This window comes from Diceros bicornis, chromosome 11 (genome assembly GCF_020826845.1).
Source record: "Diceros bicornis minor isolate mBicDic1 chromosome 11, mDicBic1.mat.cur, whole genome shotgun sequence".
In the NCBI taxonomy this organism is placed as follows: Eukaryota; Metazoa; Chordata; class Mammalia; order Perissodactyla; family Rhinocerotidae; genus Diceros; species Diceros bicornis.
In genome coordinates, this window is record NC_080750.1 from 30,484,918 (window position 1) to 30,508,520 (window position 23,603).

The 23,603-nt window shown below is 43.0% G+C and overlaps 1 protein-coding gene across 2 annotated transcripts in view; it reads right to left on the reverse strand.

The window, feature by feature from the left end:
* MAML3 (mastermind like transcriptional coactivator 3) overlaps positions 1-22,239 on the reverse strand; it is a 401,479-nt gene extending 379,240 nt beyond the window's left edge. For both annotated transcript variants that reach the window (XM_058550108.1, XM_058550107.1), the window contains exon 1: positions 21,006-22,239. In XM_058550108.1, the coding sequence (XP_058406091.1) occupies positions 21,006-21,473 (468 nt within the window). In that variant the 5' untranslated portion in view covers positions 21,474-22,239. The remainder of the gene's footprint in view (positions 1-21,005) is intronic.
* Positions 22,240-23,603: the final 1,364 nt, after the last annotated feature.

Below are 23,603 nucleotides of genomic sequence, written 5' to 3' on the forward strand. Positions count from 1 at the left end.
AGAGTTTCTTTTTTTGGGGGGGGGGGATAACTGTGGCATGGGACAAGAAGTTCATAGTGCATCACAGCCACAGAATCACCTGTGTAATGCCCAGGCCAAAAATAAGCATTAAACTCAACCAAGTTCACTTCTCTTGCCCTTTCATTTGATTGGAGTGACTTTTATCTTTTACCTTGGAGTTATAAAAGAATATGAAACACTCTGAATTTGACTTAATTCTGAGGCATTCTCCTGTTTTTCCATACTGCTTGTCAAAACTACTCAGAGAGAACCAGAGAGAAAATACGCTTGCCCAAAGGGAGGGATGTACAGTACAGAAAAATGACCATATATACAAGAACACGCTAGATAGTATACTACATCTCGAACGTTTTTTGTTATTTATCTTGCTTTATTGAGATAATCCAAGCATTCTAATTTATGAAACTCTTTATTTAGAAAAAGTGCTGGTAAATCTATTATAAAACTAAACATCTTTAGAACTGAAGAAACGGTATCTATATTCACAGACTATGTCCACATCGTTTGCACAGACTGTGAGTCCTATAAATTGGCCCATTGCTCATCCTCACAATTTTATCAGCTCAAATACATATTTCTAAAGAAAATTCAGCTAAAAGTGGTACAGTATTATATTGTTTGAGATAGTCTACTAGTGAGAAATTGAGAGTGTAAAAAATCATCCTAAGGGTCACCTACACATACCTGCTAAAAAGACCTACAAACTGAAGTTTGTATAATGACTTTTAAAAACTGATTAAAATCCTTGGGATATTATTTGGCCTTATTGAAGGAACGGTTTTACTTACAAATCACTAAGAAATGGTATAAAAAACTATGCCTTGGATTCACTGTTGGATGGTAGATGGATAAGAGCAAATTGAAAGACAAGAAAAAAGTGACCCCAACCAACTAGAAAAAAAGTTGGTTTTTCTAGCCACATTTAAGACTCTAGCCCTGAAATTCAGGAGTAATGCCATAATTAGTAAGGACATGATGAGATATCTCAGCCAATATTACAGTTCAGATCCATTTAAGAAACATTGTTTGAGTTCCTCCTATAAGTCAGGCCTAATCTCTGCTTTAATAGATTTTCTTTCTTAATTTTTTTTGTGAGGAAGATCAGCCCTGAGCTAACATCTGATGCCAATCCTCCTCTTTTTTTTGTGCTGAGGAAGATTGGCCCTGAGCTAACAGCCACGCCTATCTTCTTCTACTTTATATGGGACGCCGCTACAGCATGGCTTGACAAGCAGTGCATCGGTGCGTGCCCGGGATCTGAACCCGTGAACCCTAGGCCGCCGCCAAAGCAGAGCGCGCACTTAACCGCTTATGCCACCGGGCCGGTCCCCCAATCTCTGCTTTAAAGAAGCTGACCACGCACTGTTGGTTCCTCACCCATAAAGAACACAGGACAACCACCACATCGTGCACGGGGTGCTAAGAGAGAGCGTGATGAGGGAAGGGGAGGCCCAAGGTTCTAAACAGAAAGGACCAGCAGAATTATGAAACATCCCTTCACGTCTTGCTGACTTGCCTAATTTCATATACCATATTTCCAAGCAGGGCACATGCACATATGCATTAAATTTATAAAGTATGATTTGCTAGACAAAACCTTCCAGTCATTTCAATGAAGGTCCAGCCCTCGTTTTGTTACTGCTGTGGTGGGGGCCTCTAGGTAGCCAGAAAGAAGGATGCAGATATTCCTAGGATTTAAGGTAGTACTAGAATGGCTACACAAAGTTCCTAAAAATTTTCATTTCATACATCTGTTTCCCTCCTACTGCAAAGGGGAAACTGCAAAGGGTTCCCTCCTACTACAAATCAAACGACGAGTTCTGTGGTCCTAAGAGATTAAGTGACTTGCTCAAGGTCACACAGTTTGTTGTGGCAAAGCCTGAACTAGATCTGATTTCTTGGCTCCCAATAGAATGTTCTTTTAGTTAGACCAAACTGCATCCCGATCACGGGGATGAGAGCCAGAAACAGAAGTGATGGTGGGAGCATTTGTTATATTTGATAAGCAAAAATTCTGTCTGTGTAACACAAACAGATAATATAGTCAGTCACCCAGAGGAAGTTACTAACTTGGTGTTGATTCATCCTGGGAAACCTACAGAACAGGCCAAGAGAAAAGTAGGGGAAACCCCCAAAGCAGCAGCTCTCTGCCAAGAGCAAAGGCTGGAGTGTTCACTTGCACACAGCACCCAGAAAGCACAGGGTAGAGCCATCATCAGCGGAAGGATGAGATTCCCTAAGCAACGGATTAGAGGGAACAGATCCACCCAAGGGGTGGCCTTACTTCTCCCACAGAACCAAAAGCTCTTTCTGCCTAAGAAGGACTCAGCGCAGAGGCAGAAGGCTCCTTGAAATGTGTGCAGAACCACCAGCCAGGAAGGAAAGTCAGAATGGAATTTACATAAGCTATCTCCGAGAAAAGTGGAGAAACTTTCCCTCTCCACAATTTCAAAAATCAATTCTTGGTAATGAAGAGTCCACATTCAAATGTCTCCCAGCAGTCTTTGCCTTTATTTATTTCATTTTTTCCCCCTTCTTCTTCTCTCTGGCTCTCCTCTCCATGGCCCATCTCATCCATCTCCAGTAGTGGTGACAATGGGGCCAGAACATCTACAGTCAGCCTATTGCCTCCAATGCCAGGCCAGAGCTGTGGAGGGGAAGGTTCTTTGCATCATCTGCCTCTGGCCTCCTCTCAGAATGAGACATTCTGGGTGTTCCCCACCCTCTCAAATTTGTGAATGCTTTCTCCAATTTCTATGTAAGGCATCAGACATGTCATCATTTCTGTATGCTTCTCTTACTAAGAAAGTAACATCCTTCTGAAGGCACAGCGGTCATAAGGTTGTGCGGCAATTGGGCAAACTGGTTTTGTTTACCATAAGGAGCTGCCAAGGTGGGGCCTATACCAGTATAACCATTACTGCTGTTCTCAGGCCTGTCCACAACTCTGCACCTTCTATCTGACCTCTTACTGGCATGCGTGCTTCACTAATAACAAGCTTACGAAGAGAGAAGAGGAGGAGAGGCACAGACTCTATGAACGCATGTACTCCCCTGCCCTTCTCTCCTAGAAGAATAGAGTTAATCAAGCAAGAGGCTCAGTAAAAACTGGAAAAAGAGAAGTTGTTATTAATGTTGCCACAAAGCTTGGCCTGTCTCAACAACAAGTCACTTTACTTTCACATATACCTGGTCCCTCATAGGACAAAAAGAGGGAAAAAAGACGACTTCCAGATAACTATGCTTCTCCCAGCTGTGCAGTCAAGAGAGGGAAAAACACCTTTTATAACTTTCTCTGTCGCTAACTGAAAACTCTGGACTTTGGGGAGGCTATTAAACAAAGGTTAAATACGAGACTAGATAATGATATACCAAGGGACTCATGTCAGGAGTGTTTGAACACTACTCAGAAGCAATTGCTGTTGCGAGTTGGTGACCACTTTAAAGAGCTCTGGAAGAAGGCAAAGTCGGCAAGTAAATGCCTCCATGGTGCCCTGGGAGGAGCAGACTGAAGACTCCTTGTTTTGTATAAACATCCTCCAAAATATTCGTTCTCCATTCTTTAATTCAAAGATTACTAGGTACCCATATCTAGTAATTATTTCCTATATGTGGCATATTTTCTTGTATTGTTCTTTGTTTAATTTCAGTTTTAGAAAGACACAGCTTTCCATACACAACGGTACCCTCCCCCTTTCTTTTACTGTTAGCTATAGGGTTTCCAGTCCACACCTTGAGACTTCACATTTCATTTATTCTAAACAAATTTGTCCATCAATTATTTAACATTATCATATCCATAAGCATTTACTTCAAAAGTCATATTTGCGAAACTTAAAAATTAGTATGTAACCCTTTCCTGCCCCTAAAACTAGATTGGTCCCCCCCTTATAAAATCTGTGGTATTACCCAAAGCACCTTGTGCTGTCAATTACAGGGTTATGAACAACCAGCCACTAAAGCTACCTGATTGGCTCACTGTCCCCTGGTGCTTTATAATGATAACCAGATAGTATATAATTACACGGTCCCCAGAAGATACTTATAATTGAATCACAGGGCATTTTGTGAATGTTTGGGACAGTGATTAGAGGACCACAAAGTGATAGTATTTCTAACTCACACCAGCTAGAATGTAAATGAAGCACCCTAAAATTCAATTATAAGAGTCCTTTAGGTATTAAATAATTATAATACAAATCACATTAGGGGGCAAGTTTTTTTTTAATTGAACTGTCCTCATAACCCCTGAAGATTATATTTCCTAATAATTTGTAAAACAACACAGCTGGATTTCCACATTCCTAGTTCCTCAACTGGAAAAGCTGCACCAGAAGCAGAACATTCAGTGGCCTGTTTCTCCTTTTGCTTTGCCACTTACTTATTTGGTGACCTCATAAGTGAGCTGAGTCTTACTGCAGCTCCATTTGTCCCATAAATGTGCCGCATAATTAGAATGTCTAATATTATTGTGCAGATATAAAATGGCTATAAAAATACTTACAAATTTAATTTAATGGAAACAAGGATATTGCATCTATCCCAATTTTCACCTATTCTTAACACTCAGAAATGCCTTATTTCTTACGCTCACCTTTTTCCCTTTTTCTCCAGCTTTCCCTCCTAGCTCTCTTTCTTATTCCCAGTCCTTCCTTCTGCCTTCTCTACCCACTCTCCCTCGGGGGAGATTGTGATAGTTGTAGTAAAACTTCCAGGAGTGGCTGTGGTTGGCTCCATAGTGCTCAGGGCAAGGATAAGGAAGAGTTAAATGTAGGTCTTTTTCTGTCATTATCTTCTTGCTTCCATTTCTTAAAGGGAAAGAAGGTAAAGATTGCTCCTCTGACTCAGAAAACTCCAGAAAATGAAAACAGAAATACTTCCCTGACTTTGACTTGTGTAAAGACACCATCAAGGAAAAGTTGTAAGGATATTCACACAGTCAAGGAGCTCCTACAACCAACCTAACAAGTAAACAGAAAACAGGACCCCAATCATTCCTCTGGATGCTCTGAATCACACTCAGGGCACAGGCAGAAACTTTTCCCAGTCCCTGAACGCTACATCAAGTACATATCCACTTAGAGAAGATTTGTAACAGATTTATTTTCTTCGAATTAAAAAACATTTTTTCAAGGCTAGTGATCAAAAATGTAAAAGTAAGGCCTGAAAAAATATCAGTTCTCCCAGCAGAGCCCCAGTGTTAAAATGTACTCTCTCATTAGTGATTAGTAGAACATTACAGAAATAAATAAAAAAACATATACATACATATGTATATTTTTTCCAGTAGATTTGGCCTTGTAATGACATTTGTTCACGAGAAAAAGAAATTCACTCATCCCAACAGCAGAACATCACCTCTATGGGTGTTCTGTAAAAAAAGGTCCCATATGAGACCAAGAATATGGTGACATTTGGTGCTCTTCAATCAGAGAATCAACACCATCAGTTTTCTCCTTTTAGCTCCTGAAATAAAAATATTCTCACGCACGAAGCACAATAGCACAGGCTACAGCCCTTCCTCATGGAGTGTGATTCTCTCTGAGACTCGCCTTCTGCTATGTTTATAGGAGTCACTCTCCCAAGACCATGTAGCCCTTCTAGATCTTCCCTTGCACTTCAGAGTCAAGAGTAAAGGAACCAGAATGGGTGACCATGATTACATAGAGGTTGAAGTCATAAAGGATTCAGCATGATGGCGCTACTCTGGCCAACGTGGAGCACGTTAACAGGGCAGCCAAAGAGACCCCTCCAGAGGAAAGTGGAGTTAATTAGTCTTTTTATGCACACACACATGCCAGCTTCACACATTCAAAAAACAGACCCATGCTAAGCAAAGGGCCTATTTTAGCACCGTCTTGTAAAAACTAGATAGACGGGGACTCTCTCTCCTTTCTAGCAGCAACAGTGGCCCTAACATACTTTCTGGTTTTAGCTATTCTAGCCTGAAGAATGAAGAGGCAATGTGCAAAGTGCATCTGAAAAGCACTAATATAAAACAATTTCGACTCTCACAAGAAGAATTGAGCACTGGTGAATTAACACATCTAATAATTAATTGGCATTCCCATAGAAAATTTTCCTTTTGTAACGTAGCCACTGGACTGCTATGGAAAAAGATCCCAATTTATACTCACTGAACAAATGATTCGATTAGCGACCAAAGGAAGGAAGCGTGAATGCTCTCCAAGCATGAGCTTTTCCTCGTGGCCTGAGTCAGCTACCGTACAGCAAGGCTGGCATGGTGCCAAGAGCCCTCCTGCCAATGAGACTAGAAGTTTCTGAAGAGCTACCACAGATCCAACGCTGGGAGAGTCCCCCAAACAAAAGCCGGCCACCGAGTTCAACAACTGGCTTGCAATGGCACCATATGCTCCACAATATTGTCCTGCTGCAACACTGGGGCCTGTATCCAGTGTTCCTGTGAGCTGCACAGCTGTCAGCCCAGGAGCTGTTTTATCATTATTTTCATTGTTTTATTACTTTTCTGGGAATTCAAATCAGTGTAACTGCGCTTGATGCACCGGGTGAAAAATGGTGTCTCCCTCCCCTTCCTCCTTCAACCTAATGAATTGCCTTTTTTCATATCAAAGAATAATGAGCACCAAACCACTTAATATTTATTCATGGAACAAAAGACATAAGAATGGAGGGGGTGGGGGAAGCAGAAGCAGCTCCTGGGTGTGGAAGGAAGAAAAGCTGGACATTTTCAAGGAGCTCCTCACTCTGATCCTCAGTGACACTAGGTTCAATTTGTAGGGAAATCCAGACCTTTCAGCTCTCTTCATTCTTCTTCCCTTGGAGCTCCTTCAAGCAAGTCCCTAGCCAATGCTCAGAGACCCTGCTGCCCAGAACTGACGGTAACCAAATGTAACTCATCCCATAGACTTGACTGTGAACTATCTAAACATTTTCTTTCTCAGTGAAATTCCCCTGAAAAGCCTCCTTTTCTCTCTTTTATGAACATTAAACCAGTATATCTCAGAACGTTCTAGATAGATCCCTTTTTTTCCTCCTGTATCATCATGACCTCCATTGTGGATGAAGGCATGATTTGGCCCAGGGAGGAAGAGCCATAGAAATACTGGCGATACTGGAGGCTGACTCAGTCATTTCTTTTACTTAGATGACACGAATTTTAGCTCCCTTCCCTTTTGCCATAATCAATCTCTCACTCACCATTCTACAAGTTTTCTTTTTAATCCAAAAAATAGAAAATAATGTAGAATAATAGGAATAATTTAACCCAACCCACGGTTAATCTCCTTCTTTATAGACATTGAGACAGTTTTATTGTCCCTTTTGCAAAGGATCTCCAAATTGGGAGGGGCAGGATGGACTACCATATGAAGTCAAGTTAATGCTGAATGAGCCATGTTTCTTGAGGGCTACTTCCCTGAATGCATAAACCACCAAAATAAAAGGAAAACTACTGTTTCAGGTAAGATAGCTATTAAAAAAAGGTTCCTCAAAAATGATGTATGCTCATGCTAAGAGAGAGATTATAGTTCAAGGGCACTGAGAAAAACATAAGGAATTTTTACCACCAGTGGCTGAGTTAGTTTCCTCCTCCCATTTTATTACTCAGTATCTTGAATTTCTCCATTTAAAAATTCTATTTTGAGAATTAAAATATAGTTTTTAAACTATGAAAAATGTTTAAATAAAAAAAAAATCACAAAATAATCCACTTCTTCCTATAACCTGTGCCGCCCATATAGTTGTAAATTTTAACATTGAAGAACTTCTCATCTGGATAATTCCCCTCAAACCCAGTACCAGAATCTTCGTCTTAAGCAACGCTTTTGCTTCCTCCTCTTATAGTCTCATATCTGTAAGTCTGTCAAAGCTAATTATCTCTCTTCTCAAATTTATTGCTCTTCAGTGTATCATAAACACATATATTACGAAAAGTTGAAGAAAACAAGTGCGGTGTGCATTATACTGTGAAGGAAAAGACAGGCATAAATAATTATTCAAAGTATCCACTCTTTGTTAATAGAGTAATGAAAATGGCATTAGAAAAAGTGGATGAGAATACCAAGGCCAGCCAATCCCCCTTTCCTTTTCCATATATGGTTGTCCCCACCCCCACGAGCCAATACCAGAAACTCCTACACTGTCACTTTAGGGTAAAGAGGGAAGCAAAATTCTTAGGTTTGCAATCCTTTGACATTCCAGACCACAGATAAACACGAAGCCTACCAAACCAGTAGCACAGACAACCTGCGCCTCAGCGGAGGGAACAAAGACAGGGTTCTCCAAGCACACACTATCATTAAGCTCCCTTACTTGAAACTACTGTTACATATTTCTAAGTGTTCCAATTCCAGTCTGAGACCACAAACTTAAAGTTAACAAAAGGCCCCTAAATGATTCATATCAGTTCTTTAAATCTAAGAACGGGATCAAACACTGAAAAAAGCAACAACCATTTGCATTTCAATAGCCTGGGTGCCAGAGATCCCAGATCCCCAAAGTACCAGTTTGTCATACTCTGTTACTCTCACAGTTACCATTACATATTCCTTGTTCATCGTGGGCTCCACAATGTTAGTATTCAATTCTCACAAATACAACCTGCCAAAAATATTTTTGGAATACGGTTATTTACTATTGTGACAAACAACTTTTTCAAATACTCCTTCAATAGGTTGTGAGAATTAAGCAGCATGAAATCCAAATCTAAAATCATTGTTTCCATGCTTCATTGAAGAAAATGAACATGTTTTTAAAAATCCAATAGCAGCTGCAAACCATTTAGGAATTCCTAGTCAAACAGCAAAATACATTTTCAACCATTTAGCCATTGCAACTTCTAAACTGAGAAAGTTGCTTCTTTATATAAACCACCTCTATTTACCAAACATCAGAGAATCTCCCGGCAAAGGGCTACTGCAGGATGTGAATAGTAAGAGAATGTTACAATCCGTGAGGTGCTGATCTGCACACACCACTGTGAGGAAATACCTTAAGTGATTAAAGATAAACACCACCTGCGTGCTTTGCAAAAGCGTCCATTGCTATAGCCACACACTCTTCTCACAGAGACAGGGAGAAAGGATGGACTGAAATACCACAGTGGATTAGAACTGGGACAAAAGGAGCCCGGAACAGAAGATGGGAGCATGGAAAGGGAATGTATGTCTTACCCCCAGCTGGGAACTCTGCCATTATTATCACTTAGACATTCTGAAGCCAAAAATCAAAAATAAACCATTAAAACAATTTTATCTCATTTCTTTTACTTAGTATCCAGAAAATTTTGTTGAGCTCTCGTATATGTCAAGTTTCTTTGCATAAATGTTAACATTAACCTTCAGATACTCTTATTTATGAATATATCCACAGTTATTGAATTCTCTTCAAAAAAAAAAACCCAATAGGTCTGAAACACTTAGTCTTTTTGTAAGATATGTTTAAAAAAAAACCTCCATAATAAGGTAAATCTTGATTCTAGTCATTTGTTACCTGTTACAAATCATCTCTGGACTCCTTCAAAGAGAAATAAGAAAATGCTTTCCAAAGGAATTAGAAATTAGAAGTTTACTGCAACAAAGCTGTAATCTCAATAGCCTTTGGAAAACAGCTTTTATCTAATAATTATAATCAGATATAACTAATCATAAATAACTAATATTCAAAACAGATAACCATGTACCTGTCTACAATCAATATAAAGGTCAATATTATACTTCATGCAAAATGCAAGGCCATTGCCCACCTTGTACATAGGTGAAAGTCATCCTTAAAAGAAAACATTCTATTGCTAGAAATGAAAGAAATAGATCCAGGAAAAATCAGAAGCAAACACAAAAAAAGTAAGATGACACTCCTCAGAGGGACAGTAGAGTAGCAAAACTAAACGTGACTGTTCAAGCCTGACTGTCAGCAGGAAAAGTCAAAGGTTGAAATTTTATTGCATGACCAAAGCAGCAACTTGAAGGATCTCTTCATTTATCATGTGGGGTGGCCTAGTTTCACGATTAGGAGCAAGGTTCTTATTTTATGTACACAACCAACTCTTGCCATTTAAGCTACTGAAACAGAAGGTATCTAGCTGTCTTTAGACTGAAGCCCCCTTCCCTGAAGGCTGCACTGAGCACACAGCTGCATTAACTTAGCTGGCCAAAGGGTTTTTTCTCACTAAGATACTATGTGGCACAGCTAAATGGCAGAAAATGGCTGCTGCTAATCAGTATCTAGGTCATAAATTGAAACAGAATGCCTAGTTTATTGGAATCACTTGGTAGAGAACGACCTGTAAAGTTTAGGCTCCCAATCACTTAGATTCCCACCCTGGTTTATTTCTGTGGTTCAGATAACTGCCACCTACACCTTGCACAAGTTTCCAGGTCCTAGTGTCACTGTAACAGCGGTGAAACATGAGGTGGTCGTAAACGAGATGGAGAAAGGAGGGATACACAAGGCCAGAGGTATATGAGGCCAGGAGACAGCAGAGTGGGGATCCTCATTATAAAATAGCAGGGGCAGGCAAGGCACTACCTTAAGGCACTACCACGTATCTTAATTTTGGCTCCTGTTCAAACTTATCTGAAAATCCAAAGGAAAGTCAAGTAGGTGAGGACTGCTCCTTGAGAAAGCATGGTTATTTAGAAAATGCAGCTGCTCACACAACCTTTTCAAGAAAGGACACTTCAGTCAGGTGAAGGCAGAATTATGTTGCAGCCAAGAGCATAGATTCTGGAGCCCAAGTGCTCCAGCTACATAAAAATATAGACCATGGTTATGAGTATCTCGGTGTAGGGAAGCTGCTTTGCCAAAGGTAAATCAAAATAACCAAGAACTCCAGTGAAGGGCAGTCCTCAGACACTTGAGCCCACGCATGTAATGAAAACTGATGGGACGTCTCACTGTCTAAACAAACGCTATAAGGTGACTGTCGAGGCAAGTCCATTTTGATGCATTTTCTACAGTTGGCCAGGTCAGCAGGTTGTTATTACCATGTTACACAGATGACTGGATTAGTCAGGGTAATTGAACCCGTAGGAAGTGGCAACTCACAGATCTGCGATTTTTACGACCACTCACACCTGCACCTACTGCCGCCCCAGGTACCATATCACCAACCGAAACACATTTTACAAATAAAGCCACACAGGCCTGTGAAACACAAAGCTCAGGAAAGGTAAAGAGAACTACAAACTTGCTCAAGAAAGTGAATTTCCCACTTTCACAGCATGAGCTGGTTAACTAGGCCCCTACTAGATAACCTCCTCTCTAGGACAAGATGAAAAGAAGGAAAGTCATTCCTGTAAGATGTGTTGCCAGATATGCAGCCTTTAAAAACTAACAATGTTCATCCTAGACTGCAAAGACCAAAACCAGTTACTTGAGTTGATGCTTTTCTTACACCATATTTTTAACAGGACAACCTAAAATGGTTTTACTAAGATTCAGGTGCTATATTAAACCATATCAGATTAAGAGATGTTTTTTGTCAACTTTTTTCTGTTTATACATATTACATATATATAGAAAGAACCCTAAATCTGTGCTACAGAAATGCTCACACATGTAAAAGGGATTAAGGATGTTCATTGCAGCAACATTTAATTAGCAAAAAATAACAAACTACCAGAGTGTCTACCAATAGGGGGTCACTCAATGAATTATGGAATATTCATATTATAGAATACTATATAGCAGTTAAAAAGAATGAGTTGAAGATCTATATGTATTGACTTGGACAGATCTCCAAAATATATTATGCGGAAAAGTGAATCTCAAAACCGTATGTATAATACGATTCCATTTATGTAGGAAAAAACCAACATGTGATGACATACAATATATAACATATATGTAAGCGAACAGAAGAAGGTCTACAGAGAGATATTCTAAACAATGGTAACTCCTGAGACGGAGAGGAATTAAGTCATTTCTTAATCTACTTACTTTCAGTTGCCAATTTATTCAACAAATATTTAGTGTTCCTCCTCTGTATAGTCAGGTCTTTTTCTAGTCAAGTAGATATAAAGATGAATAAAGGACAAAGTTCCTGTCCTTGTCTAACCAGTATTTTATTTCCATATTGTTTAAAAGTTTTATTATTTAAAAAAAGAAAGATGCCATAATCCCTTCTCCAACATTTGAGCTAACTGAACAGCTTTTGCTGGAACATTTCACTCATCAAGACAACCCATTTCATCTTTGAACAGCTTTAATTTTCATAAAATTGTTTTTCTTATACTAAACCAAGCCAGGCTCCTAATAACCGCCAACCACTGATCCTAACTTTATCCCCTTGAGGCCATAAAGAGCACATCTAATCCTTTCTTCACATGACAGCCCTTCAAATATTTTAAGAAAGCAATCATATCTTCCTCTAAATCAGACAAAACACCTCCAGGTCTTCCAATTGTTCTTCATGTGACATGGTTTCAAGTCCTTGCACCTTTTTGCTTGCTTCTCTCTAAATGCTCTCATCTTTGTCTAATTTCCGCTAAAAGCTTGATGTCAAGCCATGATCATGGAACTACAAGTGTCACCTAGTCAAAAAAAAAAGGAAGAAAGATGATCATCTGCCTCATTTTTAACAACCATACTTTAACCTTATTCTCCACCAAGCCAACTAATCCTCTCCCCCCACAAAATGATTTTATTTGAAAAATAATGAAATAAACATTGCTATAGAAAGCAATGCAAGACAGCTATAGCTAGAGAAAGCTTGCAAGAAGATACAAAGCATTGAGCACCCTTAGGATTTTCCTAAATATTAGTTTATTAATGGCTTCCATTAACATGGTCTCATAAAACCACAAAGACCACTTCACACAGCTAATCTGAAACATGAAACAATGCTCTACTGTGTGAGCCCAACAAGAGCAAGGACGCTCTGTTCATCCCTGTATCTCCAGTGCCTAGAAACGCTGTCCAATATACAGCAGTTGCTCATACCTGCTTATTAAACCTTGGCTTATGCATGAGTGAAATCAGCCTCAAATCACTCAATTTTAAGTCCGCACTTGGGCAGAAGGCAACAATTAAGTGATATGAAAGTAATTCATAAAATAGGCCTAGCATTTGTGTAGCACCATAAAGTCTTTGGGACTCTTACATATATTAATTCATTTGAGCCCAACCATCACTCCATGAAGTAAAAAGAATCACAGTGGTTCACCTTCCTGACAAGCAAGGAGACAGAGGCAATCGTGAAGTGAAAAGCCAGACCTTCAGTGGCCGGAGCTGAAATGCAACACAGCAGTCCTTTAACTTCTTCCCAGGCACCCTCCACCTCATCCCAGCACCTCCTTAGGTCTCCACCCTTTAAGTTGTAAGAGTGTTTCTGAAAAGCTATGAGTAAAGCCACGCTGTGTATTTTCAACATACTCGGGGAACTCCTTGTTGAAAGCAGGGTTTCTCGACAGCGGCAGTACGGTGTTTTGGACCGGGTAATTCTTTGTTGTGGGTGCGCTGTAGGATGTCTAACAGCTTCCCTGGCTTCTACCCACTAGTGAGCAGTAGCACCCTCCCAGTTGTGACAACCAAAAATGTCTCCCAACACTGCCAAATGTTCCTGGGGGCGGAGGGAGGGGGACAAAATCTCCACTGATCTTCACTTATTTAAAGGAATTCCATAGTAAATCCATTCAAATGGCAGTAGTAATAATTTAAGAAAGCATGGAAATGTTTTAGAAATATGATTTTTTCCAGCTACAAACAATATAGCCATTAGTTCTTGAAAATATAAATTCAAGTTTAGGTAAGGCCCGCAGGTTCAGAATAGACTTATAGAAGCATTACCTCTGTAAACTCCCAAGGCACCAGGATACTGTGTGTTGACCACAAACGAGCAAAACCAATCATCTCTCTTATGTCTATCCCCACTGCCATCCATTCCCGGTGATGCCTCCAAAATCCTCATCCCCTTTGCCTCTCCCATCTTACCACTAGAGTTCCTTAAAGCCCTTTACTGGGGACCAATCCCTTTAGATTCACTATCAATCAGTGAGCTACTTTCAGCATCTAACAAACAATCAAAGAAAGAAAAATAACCAACCGCTGTGAGAATAAAGGGCACTGGCAGAGCTTGTCTTTTAGAGCTGTGCAATCCTTCTGAGTCACAGTTATGACCCAGGCGGAATCTGCACAAATAGACTCACAGCACTTCAGCCTTTTCCTTTGAAGGGAAAGAAGCCCCTGTCCAGACAGAAGTTTTCTGGAGGTGGAGAAAGATATTGTGAGAAGGAAGGAGAGACATACAGTAACGTACCCTAATAATGTCTTCACACGCCCAAGTTAACGCTTATCTGGCTGAGGGCTGGAGAGTCCATAACATGAAACATTACACAGCCAGATTCTCCCTAACAGGACAGAAATTTAAGGAGTTAGAAAAGAAATTCTGGAAGTTGTTAGTTAAAAATTAAATATTTCACTTAAGTTTTCCACAGTCGCTAAGCCATTGCTAAGGAGGATGAATGTTAATTAGTCGCATTTTAAAAGATTCTACTTCAGCATAAAGGTCATTCCAACCAAGGGAAGGTCCAATATAACTATAAAAAGGTGTCTAAATGATTCTTAAGGAACCACTTTCCTTATGTCAGAGGAAGTACTGCAAGCCTTTTGAGATTTTTATTAAATTCCCCCAAGAATAGTATGCACAGCTTGCCTGAAAAAAACCTGAGCCATAGTAGTAATTTGCTTTTTCTATGCATGTGTGTATGTTGCCCTAAGGGAATGCTGTGCTTCTTTCCCAAATGGAGTTGCTTATCCACAACTCAAAAGCCCCTCAACTGTTTAACAGATGGAATAGCCTTTAAAAAAAAAAAAAGTGCTCCTTTTCTGATCCACTGAATGGCACCCTATGATCTTTAAGTATTTATTATACAGCAGGCTCTAAACTCCATCTTCTGAGTAATTTTATCCAAACTTATTTCTTTAGTTCTTTAGACCTTCTTAGATTTAAAAAACTTTTTTAAGTTAAGGAGAATTAATCAGCTCTTGGTGATGGCTGATTTTCCAGAAGCTACATTTCCAACTCACAAACATGAATAATGAATTTTTGGAATGTGTCTGTCTGAAAAGCATGCTGTATTTTCAATGAAAATTTAATTTGGGGGATCCTACAACTTTGGAGCTGTCATATGTAAATCACCTTTTTTTGGCAGAAACTAATGTCAAATTACTTGGAAACAGGAAAGTAAAGCATATTATTTTACTTAAAATATCACAGGAAGGGCATATTACACAGCCTGCAGCTGTTGAGAAGTCACTGACATGGAGCCTAACGCTGATTAAAAAACAAACAAAAACCTGTTATCCCTTTAAACTTTGCTAGAATAATACAGAAAATCTACAAAGAATATACATTGTCTAAGTCTTGGATGCAAGAATGTGATTTAGCATTTTAACTTCTATGAAGCACTATAGACTGTGTACCAATATTGTTGAACGAATGAATGACATTTTAAAATTCAGTTTGTTCTCTATTATTTGTGCTAATGAAGAATAAATGGTATACAAAATCAAATCCATAATTAATCCAAAATAATTGGTATCTTACCCAATTGTTTCATTAATTATGAGAGTAGGAAGCACCAAAATTAAATTTCTCTTTTTATTGCTTCTGCCCACTCTTTGGTAAAGGTGCTAAAGATCCGTCGACAGACCAAAAGGTTGGCAGCAGGAGGGGGAAGAAAAAACAAAGCAAGCAGCTACAGGGATCCGAAAACTCAATAATCAGCCTCTGAATAATAGAGTGAAAAATGCAAAGCTATTTGGGAGAGTTAAAAGGCAGATATTATAAAAGTCTTGGGACTGAGTTTTAAATATGTTCCTCTTTATAAGATTTTGATGTCTGATTGGTTGATTTCACAATACTTTATGATGGGTAATGTGAAAGGAGATGACAGAATTTAGCCATTCTAAGCTCAAGAATACAGTACAGACTGTTAATTAACAAACACAGAACACTAATCACAAATAAAATGATGTTAAATGACACATAAGTACTTCAAATATGTCCAAGAATTACTATGTAATGTGCAAAATGATTTATTATACTAGATTCCTTCTATGGTAGCAGCACTAAGGAGAGAGAGAGATCCCCCACTCTTATCTCAACCAAACGTAAGAACCCTGTCAGGAAATCCTTTAACAACAGTTGGCTATTGGTCTCAGAGGTATTTAGAAAAAAACTCCATATAACTCTATTTTAATGTTTAAAATCCTCATCCTTCTTCTTACAGAAATGTCGGTAAACCACGTACCTCAACTGTTCATTTTCCTCGTATCAGGCGGCAGAAAACCTACAAAGATTTTAAAGCTTCCCCCTATAATTCTAATGAGACAGGAAATATACTACCTGCCTGAAAATTCAGCTTTCCCTGGAAAGAAACTCAGCCTGAAGAGCATTTTGTAGATTCTGATTAACGATTAACTATGTTTCTACTTTTCTGATAGCTGGCTGCCTAGGACTAAATAAAATGTACCACAACCAAAGAACATAAATAACATAATTAAATATATATTGGAGCTTTAAAAAAAAGCTACTTGAGAATTAAAAGAAAAGACAAACATTTGTGAAACAGAGAAATGAAATTTCAAAAAGTTTTTCACAAACTTCAGGCACACCTTGTGTGGGCTACGGAAGGCTTTTCAAGAGACAGCTGTCAATCTTATCACCCAGGATAGCAGTAGAACAGGATAAGCCAGCAAAAAGATTCATAGGAAAGATTTAGAAATGGTTTGACATCACAAACTTGCCAAAAAACCTGGATACAGAGCCAGTAATTTACTTGTAACAGGATAAGAAATGGGAAACCAGTCTTTTATAAGGAGGTGTACAACTGGACTCATATGTTGACATTTGCTGGATCTATTCCAGAATGTAGGAGAACATTGTGGATAGGTTGCAGTTTTCTCCAATACTTGGTAATTAATACGTTTATTATCAAATGAATTTTATGTGGTAAACTCTTCAAAGCAGGAATCACACAGATTTATGCAGTCTGTAAGCCGTGTATAAATTAAGCACACTCTGAAAGTTATGATGGTGCTAATATAGTGGAAAGGTCATGAAAACATGGGACGTATCCAGGTCACGTTAAGACTACCACCGTTTTGAAATTCTGAAGATTGCACTGTCATGCTTTTTGGTGTGCCTGAATGATTAAACCTTTGCCAAGTCAATCTATCTTTGGCTTGAAAATGAATTTGTCGATCGGAATTTACCTTAAAATTTTAACCAGGACTTCAGTTCCAAGAGAATGAACAATGTCTCCTTCTGTTACCACAAATAATTAAAACTATTTTAGGAAAAGACACCTTTCCAACTGGGACTCTCTAGTAGGTGAAATCAATAGTTCTCATCAACAACTCTTGGGGGGGGCGAAACTCTTTTGTATAAAGTGTGTGTTGAGGGGCATCATTTGACTACAGGTCCAGAAACTACCTTTCCCCTGAGATAATGCAGCTTCAAACCAGGCCTGTGCTACCTGCTCTCTAACAGGGCTATTTAGGGACCCACACAAAACCCAGGCCCATCCCACCAGGCTGGAGCCAAGGAAGATTTCTACACCTCTCCCATCCTGTTTTTTTGTTTGCTTGTTTGTTTTTCATGCCTATGCTTGTAAATGTGTAGGAATACAAATCAAAAGAGGTAAAGCTCTGATGATGCCTTCCTAACCCAAGCCAGGCAGAAAGAGAGCCAATCGATTTTTAGTACTTTGGACATATTGGCCCTAAGAAGGTAAACAATAGCAATAAAACAGAAAATCCTATTCATCTTCATTTTTATCATCACCATTACATATTATTATTTGGTTCTGGTTGATCATTGCTTTTCTTTAGGGCTCTCCAAATAGAGAGCCCCATCTCAGAACTCAATATAATTGTTCTGTGCCCCATCAGAGCACAACTATAATCCAGCAGCCAATTGAAGAAAATGAAGATCAACATTTTCTTTGCAACTTCTGTTTCCAAGATTTTATCTCACACATAGGCTAAGCTAAAACTCTTTCATTCCAGGGGCCGATGTGAATTTTAAACTATTTTTAAAGAAAAAATAACTTGTATAGGATGACGTTAATTTCTTTTTGTGGTACATAGAATTTACATGCAACTCTTCGCTTAAGATTTAAGGCTGTTTATTTTCATTACACTCATCACACACACTTCCCAGTGATATCAGTGAAAGACGCATATATGAAATACCGTTGAAGACAGAATATACTCCTATTCTGTACATAGCCTTGGCGTTTACATCAGTCTGATCAATAAGCTAAACTATTGTCACAAAATTGATAGAAAAAATGTTATTTTCAGGCAATCATTTTTCAAGCCGATCTGTGGTTAACTTGCTAAACTGGGATTCACTATGAAATTTACAGCTGATGTCGCGTCCATTCAAGTAAGCATTATCTTTTCATTTTCAAAAGTAAAAGCTCTGGCTTGGGCTTGCTACCTCCTTCCAGGTAACGTCAGGATCCTGGGCTTGCTTCCACCTGCGGGCGCGCGCACCCCGAGTCCTCCTTTTACCCCTCCGAGGGCCGATATGGCACCTTTCTGAGAACAGAACCCAAACACGAAAACTTTCTGGCCGCAAACTCTACTCCTCTCGCCCGCAATCAAAAGCGACCCGGCAGAAGGACCGGCACTGGCTTTTGTTCCACCACTGCCCAGCTGGCGAGGGAAGCGCCACAGCAGACCTCTATCCAGAAAGATCGGGAGAGATTCCGTGGCACTGAAATTTTGGAGCCTCAGGAAAGAAGCCCATTTCTACGCAATCCGTGCGCGCGGGGTGTACAAACACATGAATAGAGGGCGTGAGGGAGGCAAAGATGAAATTCTCAGTGCCTTTCAAATTCTACTTCGGTCTTAGGTTCGCCAAGTGAGTCTCCTGAGCCGTGGAAGAGCGCGAGGGGGCGGGGAGTGGGAGACGCCACGCACCCGGACAGAAATAGGTACGAAGACGGGACAGGAGATACAGTCAAGATGCAGGTCCGGCCCCGCCTCCGGGTACAATCAGAAAAGCTAGTGTGTCAGTGGTTTTCGGCTTCCTGTTTGTAAAGGGAGAACCTCCCTCCCTGACTCTGTGACCGTCGTTCTTCCTCAAAACGGAGTCCGCCTCTTCTTCGCGCACAGGGCAGGCTCCGCGGCGGGGGGGAGCCGGGCCGAGCGAGGCCGGGCGGGGCGGGGGCGGCCCCGGGGGAGGGGGCAGGGCCGCGGGGCGCAGCGCCCCTCCCAGCCGGGCGGCCTCCGGGGCTGAGCTGGGCCGCGAGGCGGACAAAGCGCCTCCCGCTCCCTCCCCCACGGCCGCGTTCCCAAAGGGAGGGGGAAGGCGGGCTAGAGGAATGGAGGAGGAAGAGGAGGGGGGAGGAGGAAGGGGAGGAGGGAAGGTGCTGCCGGCGGGACTGGGCAGCATCGCGCCGAGGAGGGAGGGGAGGGAGGGGAGGGAGGAGGGGCTGGGCGGCCTCGGAGAACTGGGAGGAGGGAAGGATTCTTGAAGCCCAAGATAAACAAATTGTTCCTCTTCACGTGCGGGGTGGGGGGAGGTGGAGAGGGTGGGGAGCGAGCGCTGCGGCCGCTCCTCTTCCCCTCCCCCCAAGCCGGCTCTTTGTCACGGAGCGCCGGCCCGAGCGCCCGGCGCAAGCCCGCGGCATCCTCCGCACCACCCCCGGCGCCGATAACTCCCAGACGGGGGACGTGCGCGATTTATAAACCGCACACCGAGAGAGCCGCCCGCGCCGCCGATCGAGGTGCGGTCTGCAAGGGAACCGGGCGAAGGCGCGCGGCCCCGTCGCGCTCCCGGGTTCCCACCGCCCAGTCCACCCCGCACACGCGCGCAGCCCTAGCCTAGGCAGCGCGGTGGGGGAGGGGGCTGCAGACACCCTTCCCAAGCTTCCGGCCTCCCCCCCACCCAGAAAGGAAAGCAAAAGAACCGGAGAGAGAAGATAAGAGAAAGGATTCTACCCTCAGGGTTAGGGGGTGGGAACTGCCCCTTCCTCCCCGAGAAGTTAAGCCATTGGCTGCTCATCCTACCTCGAACCCACCCACCCAGCCATTTAAGCCTCTTTCACCTCCCTGCTACCTTCCACTCCTCCGGGCTTATTAGCAGGCCTGGAAAGTTGGCGGGGAGCGGGGCGGGGGGCGCAGCGGAGAAGGCTCGGCGCAAGCAAGTTTAAGGGGAGGAGGGGAAAGAATCTCCAACGAAGTTGCGTGGCGGGGACTCGGCGCAAGTCGAGGGCGTAGCTCTCCCCACCCGCCCCCGCCGGGCCGCTCCTCCTTCGACCCTCCCCGCCGCTCCACCTGCCGGGCCAGCCCCGGGTCTCCGGCGGCGAGGGAGCGCACCCGCGCCCCGCATCCGCGCGCGCTCCCGCGAATGCGCGCGCGCAGCCACCCTCGCTAGCTCTCACCCACTTCAAAGTTCATTCACAAAACTCTCAGACTTTCTCAGCCCCAAGAGGGTGAGCTGAGGAGAGGAGGCGAGAGCCTCTCCCTTCCCCCTCCTCCCCCCAGGGGTTGATTCTGGTGCCCGCCCAGAATCTGCGACAGCATCAATTTCTCCCTGCACCCGGCGGAGAGCCGAGAGGGGTGGGCGAAGGGGGACGAGTCTGGGGAGGCAAGGCGGCACGGCGAGGGGTGGGGTGGGGAGCGTGAAGAGGAGGAGCGAGGTTTCAACTCGGGGTTCACTCTCTTTCAAAACGGTATCTAAGAAAGGGAGCGGGGGAAAAAAAAACTTTTCCAGTGCCTCACTCTGACGCTCCTCCAGGCTCCCTCCGCCCCTCGCAGTCGTGACTGGCTTCTCCCCTCTCGCCCCCTCTTCCCCAAATCTGACAACGCTGACAGATTAACAGGTAGCGGCGACGGCAGCTTTTGCCTTAGAAAAGTTGACGTTAACCCTTCGGCTTCAGCCCACCTCATCCATCGTGCAAATCAGACCCCCGTCCCCCCATGTAAGAAGCTCCACGCCCCCCTCCCCCCACGCGCGCGCCCCATGCCCGCTGCCAGTGCGCCCTCACCATGATCAGCGTGTGGTTCCTCTGCTCCGCCGAGGCAGCCTCCGCATCTTGCTGGGGTTTGCTCTGGTGCTGCTGCTTGCCGCTGCCGACGCCGGATTTCTTGGCCCTCTGCTCCAGAGTCCGCTGGTAGAGGCTCACGGTGTCCCGGCGCTCCAGCTCCAGCTGCTCCACCTGAGCCTGCTGGTACCTGTTCTCGCAGTTGACGTGGTGCCGCCGGCAGCCCTCGATGCGCTGGCGAAGCCGCTCCACTACGGTGCTGTGCTTGGGGACGGCCGCCGAGCCGCCGCCGGGGCCCCCGGAGCCGCCGCCGCAGCCGGCAGCGGGGTGACTGCTACTCGGAGCAGCAGGAGTACTATTGGGAGTATTATTCACACCGATCCCGGCCCCGCCGAGGCTGCTGTTCAGGCTACTGTTGATGCAAATACTACTGCCATTCGCGGCAGCAGCGGGGGCTGCGAAATCCCCCATCCTGCTCCCCGGGCACACTATTTTGGAAGAACTTTTTTTATCCACCCCCCTATCAGCCTCCTCCTTGGGTCCAAGGATTAAAATAGTTTAAGTGGAACGCGGGGGAGACGCAAGCACATGGATGGAAACAGCGATCCCGCCGGGGCGAAAAAAAGGGGGAGAGATTTTAGGATGGTTTTTTTGTTTCCTTTTTTTAAACTGTAAAGCTGAAGGGGGGAAAAAAAGGGGGTTGTTATCAGAATACCATCAGACACCTATCAACAAAAAGAATCACAACAAACTGAGCCAGCAGCAAATCGGGTTGCAACTCAAGGGGAGATCCGCTCCTTGCCTGCCTTCTTTTTATAATCCATTATTTTCTAATAAATTCCAGGAGATTTCCGGTGGTTGGCAAGCATTTTCTCCCTACGTACCGAAAAACACACCCCATGTACACACACAAGCATATGCCTCCAGTGCGGACACGCGCGACACACACTCACTCCACACCGCATCGGAAAACGGCAAGCTTGCTTATTGCATTTTCCTTCCACAAAAAAGTTTTGGTGTTTATGCCGCCCCGTGTTCTCAAAGTACTTTGGCTGCTCAGTTGCATTTCACAGGAACCTAGATATCGAATCCTCGGGCTGGGGGAAGTAAACACATGGACAGTCCGAGGCGACTGCAAAAGTAGATCGGTGAAGTCCTTTGCAAAACGCCGCGCGGAGAGCAGCGCCTAACGCTCGGCTGGGCTGCCGCTGCCGCCGCTGCTCCTGCCACCATCACAATGATCAACTGCTCGCCGCTGCCGCCGCCGCCGCCGCCGCCGCCTCCTCCTCCTCCTCTCGCTCCTCCACCTCCTCCTCCTCCTCCATGCCAGCGGAGTGATATCAGGACGCGCGAGCTCAGTAAACACGGCAGCGGCGGCGGCTGGAGGCCGTGAGACAAGCCCGGGGACACGGCGCAAAACCCGGCCCGGACTCTCACCCGGCAGGAGCGGGCGCGGCACGCACCGGCACCGGGCTCCCGCCTCCCTAGCCTCGCCCTCCCTGCCCCTCCCACGCCCCCAACCTCGCTACTACCCTGACTGGGAAGCTGGAGCTGCCGGAAAAGAGCAGAAGAAAGATTCTGGGGGATCTCGGGAATTAATCAACTTTTGACCTGTGTGTGAGAAAGAGGGAGAGTGTATGTGTGTGTACGCGCGCGCGTGCGAGGACGGCCGCGTGGACGCGCGTGGCTGGATTTCCTTATTCCAAGCGAGGGATCAAGCGAGCCCAAGTTGTTGTTATACATTTATGCATTATATTGCAGAACTGTGCATGACCAGGCAGAAACATTGAAGCTTCACAGCAGTTGTCTGTCATCCCTATTCATGTGGAAAGAAAACGGCAAATGAGTGACTTATTTTTAAAACCCAGGTAACGAGTCCTTACCAGTAATAACGCTGCTTATGGACACTTGTTCAAACTCTAGGCCAGTCTTAACACACAAATGCGGAATTCTGAACAAAAAGAAATAGGCACCAAAAACCTTGGAATATCATTTAATTCGCTGTACATAATGATTGTTGTTATTAAGGCAATTATTGTTTTACTTACCCTTGGAAAAAAATTAAAATAAAGCAAGCCAAGGACTTGGAGGTGAGACTAACAGTACATTTTAACAGACTGTTTTGAACGCTAGGTGCTAATGACAGCAGTAATTAAGGGTCCTTCGTAAATCAAGTGGAAAGATTGCAGATTTCATGGACTAGAACTATAGGAAAAATACAGCGTTTCACAGTTTGTCATGACCAAAACAAAAACAAGCAAAAAAAACAGGCTTACTTTATTGCTAGATATATTTCTTTCTATTATAATGAATTCACAAGTGCAATTAAAATGGAATAGTGACCACAGAAAGCAATCCAAACTTTCTATCATCTTTCCAGATATTGAGTATCTAAAAAAACAACAATAACAACTCAGGATCAAATATAATATCCTTGAATCTGGACTTAATCCATTGCATATACATAATTGTTTAAAAATTAAAATGCAGAAACAGCTTTTCTGTGATCATCAGTAGGACAAAATCTTGATTGTGAGCTGTTAATAATAAGGCATTTTGTATTATCTCAATAAATCTTATAGAATTAGTTTTTAGGGTAAA